Source organism: Tachysurus vachellii, chromosome 1 (genome assembly GCF_030014155.1).
Source record: "Tachysurus vachellii isolate PV-2020 chromosome 1, HZAU_Pvac_v1, whole genome shotgun sequence".
NCBI classification, from domain to species: domain Eukaryota; kingdom Metazoa; phylum Chordata; class Actinopteri; order Siluriformes; family Bagridae; genus Tachysurus; species Tachysurus vachellii.
In genome coordinates, this window is record NC_083460.1 from 42,183,778 (window position 1) to 42,196,163 (window position 12,386).

Sequence of the window (12,386 nt, forward strand, 5' to 3'; positions counted from 1 at the left end):
CATCATACCCTTATTTATTACACTGCCACTTGTAAATAAACTATCTATGCACTTCTGGTTAGATGCTAACTGCATTTCATTGGCTCTGTACATGTACCTTGTACAATGACAATAAGGTTGAATCTAATCTAATCTAATCTAATCTAATTATTTACATTGACATTATTTCCTGTTCAGTGTCACCTATATGAGGATGAGGTTCACTTCTGAGTCTGGTTCCTCTCAAGGTTTCTTCCTCATATCATCTCAGGGAGATTTTCCTCACCACCGTCACCTCAGGCCTGATCATTAAGGATAAATGTTAGAGATAAATAATAATGTAAGAAATAATACACAGAATATTAGTGTTTGATGATAACCCCTTTATCTTTGAACTTGATATCACCATTTACTTTAAAAATATCCAACCTTTTACAAGGCATTTTAGAAGAAAAAAAAAGGATGCTAAAGTAAATAATCAGCCTGGTTCATGTTCATTACACCAACTATATTACACGTCTACCTTCTCAATCACTACTGATGAATCTACAGTCTGGGTTTAACAGAAATCAGCTCCAGCTTCACTTCATGCTTCTTTAAACCATTCGGTGTGTTTTCTTGATCACATCAGTGTGCTGTTTCACTTGTGACTCACAAATCAAACCTTATATTTAAAGTCTATTTATCCTCAATATGCTGGATATAGATATTAAACTCGTATAACGTTCAAGCATCAGAGCTTCATTCTCAATCCCCTTTTCAGACATTTCAGTTTTATTCTCTCTTCACTTTCTTTCAGTCAGTATTTTTATTTTTTTTGTATGAATGTATTCTGCTCAGGTCTTTTAGAAAACGGGGCTTAAATCTCCAGAGGTGTCGTTCACACATCCAAGCACTCGTGTGTGTCATTCCTTAGTGGTGTGGATTGAGGAGCGCTGGGATTTCATTAGGCAGCTCACACCGGGCTGTCAGCTCCACGACATCTCAATAAAATGACGTGTCTGATGTGAGAGTACGAAAGAAAGATAGAAAAATATCTCAAACAACTAGCGAGAAGACTTAATTTGGCCCTTGACAGGAATGAAGTTTGTGATTATAGATCATTTTAAACACGATGTTAAGTGAGAAAAAAAAAAATCCACCACGATTCCAAAAAGCCGTCACCTCGAAGGATTTCTACCTCGAACATATTCACCAAGTTGATAAAATATAATAAATATGACGCAAGTCTAATACAAGGGCATTTAAGCTTTATTTTACAGCACAAACATTTAACAACATTAACACTAAAATGACTTATTTACAAAAAAATACTTTACATTTTTTTTTATTTTCTGAAATAACTAATCTTTCTTTAACAAAACGGCACCACAATCACAAGCTGCTGCCGAAAGTATTTTTTTTTAAAAATATTACAATTTTACAACATGGAAAAGATATTAGTGTATAGAAAAAAAAAAAGTGCCAGAATATGAAGTGTTTAGCCTTAACACAGTCATAAGCAATTGAATTAAATTCAGACTATGTGCATAAAACAGGAGAGTAGATAAAGGGCACATGGACCTCCAAATGAAAGAAAAAGAAGGAAAAAAAAAAAACCAAACGAGTGTCTTTCCAACAGACGTCGCTGAGATGACCTTTACATGACGTTAAATGCCTAATTACTTTCCTTTTGTATAAAGGTTAACCTTTTGTACTGCCGGCTGTTGACATATTGATAAAATCTGACAGAACACAACTTTCATTATGCAGTCGACTGAACTTAAAAATGAGGGGGGGAAATAATCGAGGCGCAATTCCAGACAATACGGATTATTATTGCAGGAAAACGAGACGTTTGGCAAAACCTGAACCTCGCTGATGATGTTGGATTGATTCAATTTATTATTATGACATGCTTAAAAAAAAATAAGACGATGTTGAAGTCTGTGGGTACCTTAAAAAAAAAAAAAAAAACAGGATTAAATAAAGTGCAGTGAATGTAAAAAGGCACGATTTGCCAACAAGCTAAAAGTCTGTATGACTATGAAGACTGGAAATGAACCGTACCAGTGATCCACAGGTACCTCACTGATTCCCCACGTCAGAGAAATTCATTAATAGCTTTAGAGGCCCGGTTGTCGGATGTTCTCTTGGTTCCTGGCGGTCAGATGTACGTCTCGACGCCGTCTGGGAGTAAAGCGCATGTAGACGACACGCTGGAAGACCTGTCCTGTACGGTGTTGTTATTTACAGTAGCCATTACCGAGTCATGTACCGGTTTGGAGTCAGGACAAATCCCGAAACACAGTCTCTGCAAGACGGAGTGGAATTTTCTCCTGAAGCTTTGGTTAATCCAAAAGTAAAAGACACAGTTGAGGAAGCCGTTGGAGGTCGGTAACCACACGGCCACAAATTCCACCCATTCTGGGACACCGCTGCCTGATATTGCTGAGAAACATCAGAACAGAAAGAAGGAGTTAGCATGTTATGGCACCATGTAGCAGACAACCTGAGATTGCCTCAGGCTGAACTCATAAATAATCCCACAGCTAAGCTGAACTGGATTTGTAACACAAAATTCACCGAAATAGTCCAAACGTAGGCGAAATCTTATCAGGGCGAACCCACAGAGCCATAATCTGACTTTAAACCTCACTTTTATTAATAAAGTAATGATGTAAAACGACCACACGACAGTATCGTGGTGTTGAGTCTATGCTGCAGTTGTCAGGTTCCACTCACAGCAGGTTCCAGCTCCAAATCGGGATTATATCAATACGCTTGTTCTAATCCCACGTCGTTTCTTTTGAAACAGCTCGTATACAGACGGGTTAAAAACACGTAGACATTTTGTTCTGACGTTTTATTTAACATTTAGGGAATGAGTCTCCAATGTGAGTGTTTTGTATAAGACAAAGTATTTAAAACAGCTTGTCACATGTTCTGTGCTATGCTTTAAATTTTATTGTTGGTTTGGTTTTACTTTGTAAAGACATTAGTAAATAAATCCCATGACCAATTATCTCTCTACAGAAAAGAGATGTTATAATTATTTAAGATGACTTTTTTATTTATTATTATAATCTCTGGTCAAACCTTTGTTCAATACTTGACATTTTTTCCTTCTTCCCTCCTTCCACTGTTACACCATCCATTTGTCTGACACTGAATCACATTAAATGTAGTGCAGAAATTACGGGCACTAATTGCTAATTGTCTGGACGCTTGATATGCAAATGTGTATGCAAATGTATGTAAGATTAACTTAATTCCCCTGGAAACACTGAACAAAATGTTTACATGCACAAGATTAAGTGAGAAGTCTGTTGCGTTTGCAGCCAAACCCACCGGTGTAGATCATGACGACCATGCAGGGGGTCCAGCACGTGTAGTAGGCGGTCATGACGGGCACCAGCACACGCGAAGCCACGTTTGGACGTGTCCACCGACCGGATGCGTGTCTCCTCAACCTCTTCCTCTGTCTCCTGGCTGCGAACCACAGCCTGAGGTTACAAAAGGTCATGAGAGCCGAGCAGGGGAAGAAGATGAAGCCGGTGAGAGTCAGAGAGTACGTCACGTTACTGGAGTAGGACGGGTTGCACACCAAGGACGCCGTGGAGAAGTGCACGTCTATGATTCCCTCCGGACACGTGATGGGCACGAGCAGAACAGGAGGAAAGATCCAGGCGAAGGCGATGAGCATCAGGGCGCGTCTCCGGGTCAGGATGCTGGAGTACTGCAGCGGATAGAACACGGCTACATAGCGCTCCAGGCTGATGCTGGCCAGCGTGTACATACACGTGGAGTACACGGTGGCGTTAAAGAAAGCCACGACGTGACAGAACGGGTCAGGTTCGTCACTGTAGTCCTTCACCAGACTCACACACAGGTTCATCGGCATGACGATCAGACCGAACGCCGAGTCCGCTCCGGTTAACGATAATAAAAAATACCGCGAGTTCCTCGACCATCCCGGTACCGCTGAATAAATCACCGACACCACGGCCACGTTCCCCAAAGTAATCATAACACCCACAACCAGAATAATCCCCACTTTGATGGGCCGGTGAGCCTCCAGGAGCCTCAGTGTGTCCGTGGGTTTAACATCTAACTCGTTTAAGTCACCCGGTAAAGACACGTTAGTGCACATGGTGATGGAGTTTACACTACAAGCACAAACCCCACGTGGTGCTCATTATCACTCATAAACGGGGTCACTTAGGGATCAGCTGGGAACAAAGGGTCTAAAAGTAACCATGTGCACACGCAGGTCTACGGTTTAGGACACAAACAACCAACAAACATCACCTGCGACTAATCAAACGTTATAAGTCTCATATGACCTAAAGTGTCCAATTAGACGCCTGGAGCAGGTACTGAAACTCCAGGAGAGTCACGTGTCACGTGTCACCAGTTAATACTCAATATTAAGGATGTAGCTAAAGGCCAGATTGTGTATCAGTTTCTTCCCCCGAGCTTTTAGAATCATAAATACCCAAAGACTGTGCTGAAACACACACACACACACACACACACACACACACACACACACACACACACACACACAGTTTAGAGTTGAGGACATTGCTCCCAGCTACACAACCCTGTCACTCAGGTCACAATTAAAAACAATCATCCAAAAATAATGTAGATTCTTATAAAACCATTTCAAATACTGTTTTTAGAGAAATGTTTTTAAATGGAAATCACACAAACAACTGAACACCATTTCATTCCCTTTTACAAATTTTTCACATTTCTTTCTTTTCAGTTGTCGCTAACGAGTAAGTTGTGTTTAACATTTACTGCATTTTTTACTATATTGTCATCCTTTTGTACTTTATTCCGATCTACAATGGTGTAAGTGTCATTTTAGTTGGTTTTAGTGTTGTTTTTTGTAGCACCAAAGGTCCTGGAGGGTCACTGTTTTGTTTCACTCTGTACTGTACCAGCTGTTGACTTGATAATTAGGTAATAAAATAAATCAGTAGGTGATGAAACATTAAACATCCGTTTATCCATTTTCTAAACCACTGATTCAAAGTCACAGAACTGAAGGTGGGGGACATACTGGACATCATGGGGAGAGACCCATCATGGGGCAAAATCATCATACACACACACACACACACACACACACACTATGGACAATTTAGTTATGGCAATCAGCCTACAACAGATGTCTTAGGACTGGGGTAGGAATCCAGAGAACCCAGATGAAACCCTCTGGCACCTTTTTTGTTCAGAAGGTGCTAGTGGTACTTTTTGAGGGTCTTTCAGGGTTTGATCTTAAGCACAGGTTACTGTCATTGTGAAGTATTACACATTCTCCCAATGCCTGAGTTTCATCCCAACTCCCACAAACATGGCAGGTATGTGTGTATGTATGAATGGTTTCCTGTATTCCTAGAAAAGACTCTGGATCTAAAGTGGATCCTTAAGATGAACGAATCTCACATTGTTGCTCACACCGTTAAAAAGTCAAGCACTTCTGACACATAGTGTGTGTGTGTGTGTGTGTGTGTGTGTATGATGATTTCAGAATTTCAAATTTATTTGCCTTAGTTGGCCCATGTGAATAATATTTATAGCATGATTTTGTTTTGTTTAATGTCTGTAATGGTAAAAAACAATTGTATATTGCAGCCTGGTATTTAAAAAACATGATAATTAATTTTTGTGACTCAACATAACAAATCGTCCCATCAGAGGCCCTTCAAGATGCTTTATCGTTGTCATTTATCATTTATCATTATCCAGTGTCACCCATATGAGGATGAGGTTCCCCTTTGAGTCTGGTTCCTCTCAAGGTTTCTTCCTCATATTATCTCAGGGAGTTTTTCCTCATCATCACCACCTTAGGCCTGATCGTTAGAGATAAATGTTAGAGATAAATAATAACATAAGAAAAAATACGTTCGGGGGGTCACGGTGGCTTAGTGGTTAGCACGTTCGCCTCACACCTCCAGGGTTGGGGGTTCGATTCCCGCCTCCACCTTGTGTGTGTGGAGTTTGCATGTTCTCCCCGTGCCTCGGGGGTTTCCTCCGGGTACTCCGGTTTCCTCCCCCGGTCCAAAGACATGCATGGTAGGTTGATTGGCATCTCTGGAAAATTGTCCGTAGTGTGTGATTGTGTGAATGAATGAGAGTGTGTGTGTGTGCCCTGTGATGGGTTGGCACTCCGTCCAGGGTGTATCCTGCCTTGATGCCCGATAACGCCTGAGATTCCCCGTGACCCAAGGTAGTTCGGATAAGCGGTAGAAAATGAGAAGTGAGAAAATACTTTCTTCCTCTTCCATCTAAGGGAGTTTTTCCTCCCCACAGTCACCTGAGTCACCTCAGACTTGCTCATTGGAGATAAATACAAACACATTTAAATCTATCTAATATTAATCATGAATTTTGTATTATATTATTCTTTATATTAACCTTTTGTTATGTGTTTGTTCTGTAAAGCTGCTTTGAGACAATGTCAATTGTAAAAAGTGCTATACAAATAAACTTAAAACTTGAATGATTTATGGGTGAAAAGTTTGGTCTTTAAAGAGATTTTATTCCACCGATATAAATGCATCTGAGCCTGTAATTAAATCTAACCTTGAAATCCAAGAAGACACAAACGTTGAGGGTCTTTGTCTTCACCATGTTTCTCGTCTGAGACACTGTGGCTCTTGTGCCCTTGCACGTTCCTCAGTGTGCTTTTAATGAGCCAGATTCAGCCTGAAGACACCTGAGCTCATCTGAACCGCAACCCATAGAGACTGGATGAGGTCTAGCCCATTAGACAACGAGAAGCTAGTGTGGATTTCTGGAAGAATTATCGTGCGTCTCTGTACCCGATCCGTCGGACCGGGTTCATCCACGGGGACGTGTTCATTAAGACGCTGACAAGTGCATGCATCATGGCAGGTTTCAGCTGCCTCGCCGCTGAACAGGCCGTTAATGGTTGACTAGGCTGCTCAGGGCTGGGCTCGCTGCACCGCCTGACACGCTTCACAGAGCAACGGCTTTGCTAATTAGTTTTTAAAAGACCATTAGCATAGACGTAGCTATGGCTAAGCTATTTTTGACCTCCAGCACAATGTGGAACAAAAACTGAAATTCACATAAATACTGCAATTATGTTTCACACCGCAGGCGTCTCTGATAACACAGCCATTCGGGAGGAATCCGACCGAGAAGAGCTTTACTAAAAATAATTACAAATCCTGTTTTAGTAGCACATCTGCATATATAGAAATAAGAAGTTTGTGAGTTTGAATCCCAGGTCCACCAAGCTGTCACTGCTGGGCCCCTGAGCAAGGCCCTTAATCCTCAGTTGCTCAGATGTATATGAGATAAAATGAGATAAAAATGTAAGTCGCTGTGGACGAGGGCGTCTGCCAAAATGCTGTAGATGTAATCACAATGAAATTTTTAAATGTTACAATAGTTAAATATGTGTGAAGAAAAATGTAGGTTGCATCCAGATGATGTAGAAATATTACAAAGGTTGTTCATTACCCACAATGCTGAGAGCAGTGTAATGGGATCCAGCTCTCTTGTTATCTAAAGAGATCAATGCAGCGGTGCTTTAGTCTTTCATTCTGTACACCTCCTAATACTGTATGTGCACTCTGCTCAAACAGCTTCAGATGCTTTCATTTCCTCTCGTTGTTTTTTCTGCTGCAACTTTTTTTGGGAGGAAACCTGGAGAACTCCTAGAGTCAGAGTCAGAGCTCAGGATCAAGCCATGGACCTTGGAGTGTTCATTTACAAATCAAGACTTTATTCTGTCACATCTACTTCACAGCGCAATTCTTTCTTCACATATCTCAACATTAGAGGTTGTGGTCAGAGCACAGAGTCAGACATGATACAGCACCACTGGAGCAGAGAGGGTTAAGGGCCTCGATCAAGGGCCCAACAGTGGAAGCTCATCGGTGCTGGGGCTCGAACCCTGATCTTCTCGTCAACATCCCAGAGCCTTAACCACTTGACCCACCACTGCCTGGTTGATTAAGTCTAGGTTAATTAACTAATTATTATCTAAATATTTACTACTTAATTTCTTTGCTTTCTTGCAAGTGTAAAATCAATAGAAAACTCGGTATTTATTAATATATTAATAATATTCTGTTTTATATTGTCTAATCCCATTTTACATAGTTATTTAAAAATATTTCCTGATTTAAAACAAATCTCTCTCTCTCTCACACACACACACATAATTCAACCACAAGCTGTGTTATAAAATGACAGAGGAAGATATAGTATACAAAGATGTATAGTAATGCAAATGTTGCAACTAACAATGCATCGCATTATATCCTGTAGACACTTATGTAAGATAAACTATACATAATTTATCATCTTATATTTTAATAATGAATAAAACCTGTAAGAAAACATTGTGCTATTGGGTTTTATATATACATTATACACCAGCTAATTCCAGACTTTTAAGTAATGTATTTTAAGCATCTCTCTTTTTCCGCATTCAACACTACTAGCCTGAATCCAGCTTGGATCTGCTCTGAGAGCTGGATTAAGGACAACCTTCTTTCAAATAAATAAATAAATAAATAAAAATCCCCACTAAGAGCTGAAGAGCGCTGAAGAGAAATGCATCTGTTGTTATGCAGATATGCAGAGGTGTGATTACTAATGGATGCATTAACAAGTTGAAAGAGCCACTATGCAAATGGTACCTGCGATTAAACCACACAATTATTAACACTTTATTTTAGACAAAAAAAAATTACAGAGAAACTTCTGCAATTTATTTGTGCCTCTTTATTTGTGTAGCCTACTCTCTGGATTCAACCAGACGAAGAGCTTTAAAGTGCACAAAGTAACCGAGCTCCTTGCTGCTTCGTCTACATTTGAAATGAAAAGTAATTCTTAAAGAAAAAGTATGTATTCAGAAGTGTATTCATGCGCTGGTTATACTGTATATATACGGAGTGTGAGAACTCAGACTCGACCCCACAGAACACCTTTGGGAAGAGCTGTAACTCTAACTACAGCCCAGACCAAGATCAATGTCTGATCTCACTAAAGCTCTTGTAGCTGAATGAACACAAATCCCCACAGCCAAGTGCCAACATGTAGTGGAAATCTTTCCAGGAAGAGACGAGTGGAGCTGGAACAGAAAAAAGAGAATAAAGGTGATATGGGAAGGTCAGGGGTGCACAAACTTTTAATCATATATCTACAATACATAGAAATAGCTGGTGCTATTACACTGGATGCTTTACTGTCTTTGAGCTTTCTAAGTGTATATTCACGCTGCCAACAGTTAGAGAGATAGCAATGAGGCTCATGATATGAAGAGATGACTAATACAAGCTGTCATTATTACACACACAGAGAGCGAGAGAGAGAGAGAGAGAGAGAGAGAGAGAGGGAGAGAGAGAGAGAGAGATGGAGTGAGAGAGAGAGAGAGAGATGATTGCAGGTCCGGGTCAAAATGAACAAAATTGCCCTGAGAAGGATTTTCATTTTCTTTTGTTTTCATTACATCACTGCTGAATTCTCAAACGGTGTTGATTTATTTTCTTTTATTTTCCGACACAGTGGTTCTGACCATAGTTGCACTCGTCCTAGTACATTATCGTTTCTATAGTAACAACATTCAAGCAGATTTAATACTTAAAAAACATACTTACTTACCGATGAGGAAAATCTTCTGTAAGGAGACGTTTACTTATGTAACTTTTATGGAAGGAGACTCCAGTGTCAGTGATAGAGGAATCTGTACCATGTGTTTACTGACTCCAGTGTCAGTGATAGAGGAATCTATACCATGTGTTTACTGACTCCAGTGTCAGTGATAGAGGAATCTATACCGTGTGTTTACTGACTCCAGTGTCAGTGATAGAGGAATCTATACCGTGTGTTTACTGACTCCAGTGTCAGTGATAGAGGAATCTATACCGTGTGTTTACTGACTCCAGTGTCAGTGATAGAGGAATCTATACCGTGTGTTTACTGACTCCAGTGTCAGTGATAGAGGAATCTATACCGTGTGTTTACTGACTCCAGTGTCAGTGATAGAGGAATCTATACCGTGTGTTTACTGACTCCAGTGTCAGTGATAGAGGAATCTATACCGTGTGTTTACTGACTCCAGTGTCAGTGATAGAGGAATCTATACCGTGTGTTTACTGACTCCAGTGTCAGTGATAGAGGAATCTATACCATGTGTTTACTGACTCCAGTGTCAGTGATAGAGGAATCTATACCGTGTGTTTACTTAAAAACACGAGCAGTTTTTTATCTTATTCAAATGAAGAGAGAACTAAATGAGAGAGCAGGTGAGGGAACGTTTGTTTATAGCTGCTATAACGTACTGTAAGTGACAAGAGGAACAAACTAATTATATAGTACGTTATTGCCAATGATATAGGAATAAAACATTTCAGGACAAACTGCTAATAAAAACCTACAGGATGTAACTGTTACTCTGCTTCATCATCGTGTTCGTTATTTTCAGCACAATGTATAAAGCTTAACCTGTAAAGATTTGTGGACTCGAGGGTGGGATCTCGTCTTACATAAAAATCTCCAAAAAGATGTGTCTATGAATCTTGTAGTTTTCAGCATCACGCATTAATGCATCCACCATATCTCCATCCAACTGCATGAGTGTGTGTATGTTTTGACCAAACCCTTTAAACAGATGTGTGTTTTTGAGCTCGATGGGATTTAGTGGTTTACTTCTGTCTGTTCCCAGCTGCTCTCTGTCTGCCTGTTCGTTGCAAATGGACACCTGTGACCTCATGAACATTTTAACCCTCACCTCATCGTCATTCTACACACTCACTTTAACCCAGTACAGTGGCAAATTGCTGCCATTTTCTCGATTACATAATCACGGTTTACGGTCAATGCGTAAAATGAGCTTAAAAGCTTCAGCCTGGACACATGGTTCATACCGCTGCTGAATGCTGGATCCCTATTGGTCAGAAAGGGGTTGATTTATTTTCTATGAGAACAGCACTGGCTGAAGTTCTGACTGAAAATGAATTTCTTACACAAGGACTTGTTTTATTGAACGCTTCACAAACGTGTAATCACGGAGATGCTTATTTAACATTTATGGACGGAGTCTCCAGTGTCAGAGGTCAGATCTTCATGACAGAAAAGTTTACGCTTTATGTCTTGTTATCTTTCAGAAAGAGGAAAGTACCTGAGGCTGATGGAACATCTGATGGATGTCATAAGAGTGCAATCATAAGTGGCTGAGATACTGTGCAGAACCCTCAAAATCCCAGCTTGAGAAATACACACACACACACACACACACACACACACACACACACACACACTGAACAGATCTAACTAGGACCAGAAAATATATTTTTGGATAAAGGTCCTTAAAATCAGGCTTTTCACCTTAACAATGATTAAGTCTTACTTTGAAGGCTTTATATTTTTGCTATATATTTTTTATGGTTATTTACTGGTCTTATTCTCCGTCTCTCTCTCTATCACATTTCTAACCCTTTCAATCCTCCGTCTTTGGAGAGAAGTGGAATTTAATGGTCGGATCATCTACACTATATGATGATAAACTCTATCTGTACAGAAGATCTGGAAGATCTCCAGCTCGATCTGTACTTACACATGTACTTATCGACCCTGACAGCGGTGTCCTACTTACAGCCCGAGATCTGGAGATCTTCTAAATGAGAGGAGGTTCAATATAATAGTAAAAAAATTAGAGCGCTCTTAATTTCTGCCTTATTCCCAGTTCTCTGAAGGAGACCTGCAGGTTTTCTGCATTAAAGTTTGATAAGGAAAGATCATCAAAAGCAAAGTAAAGAGCGAGAGTCCATGTTAGGATTTGACCGGGGGGATAAGAGGCAAATGTGACACACAAGCCGCTTGGAGTCAGGTGAAGGGTGATTTATTGGTGCACCCACGTGGTAACAAACCCCAACACACGGTGTAAAGGTAATAAAATAATACAAATTTTATACTATATACAAAACCTTTACAAGCTAGTTCAGCTAAATCAATTGCTCTAAACTGCATCAGCCAGAAACCAGCATTTACTCTCCATATCACCTATAAACACAAACTCCTACAATAACCCACACCGACTGACTGCGGTGGAGCCATTTTATACTCTTAGCCCCGCCCCTGGATCTAACCATTCTGAAATCGGTAGGGGGTTTTCTCCTCTGAATGTAGAAGCATACATTCATCACTTGGTAACAAAATATACATTAATGAAAACAAATAAGCACAAACACACAATTCAACACACACGTCAAACAACCGAGGTAGTTCGGATAAGCGGTAGAAAATGAGTGAGAGAGAGGTTGTTCTTTAATAAATAAATAAATAATACATTGTGAAGGGGCACGGTGGCTTAGTGGTTAGCACGTTCGCCTCACACCTCCAGGGTTGGGGGTTCGATTCCCGCCTCCGCCTTG

General features: G+C 40.2%; 1 protein-coding gene across 1 annotated transcript; it reads right to left on the reverse strand.

The window, feature by feature from the left end:
- Positions 1 to 1,449: 1,449 nt before the first annotated feature.
- Positions 1,450 to 4,111, reverse strand: zgc:162592 (uncharacterized protein LOC561993 homolog). Its single transcript, XM_060885598.1, has 3 exons — positions 3,310 to 4,111; positions 2,029 to 2,409; positions 1,450 to 1,915 (listed from the first exon to the last, which is right to left on the reverse strand). Exons 1-2 carry the CDS (start codon positions 4,109 to 4,111, stop codon positions 2,126 to 2,128), a joined length of 1,086 nt encoding a protein of 361 aa, XP_060741581.1. The 3' UTR covers positions 1,450 to 1,915; positions 2,029 to 2,125.
- Positions 4,112 to 12,386: the final 8,275 nt, after the last annotated feature.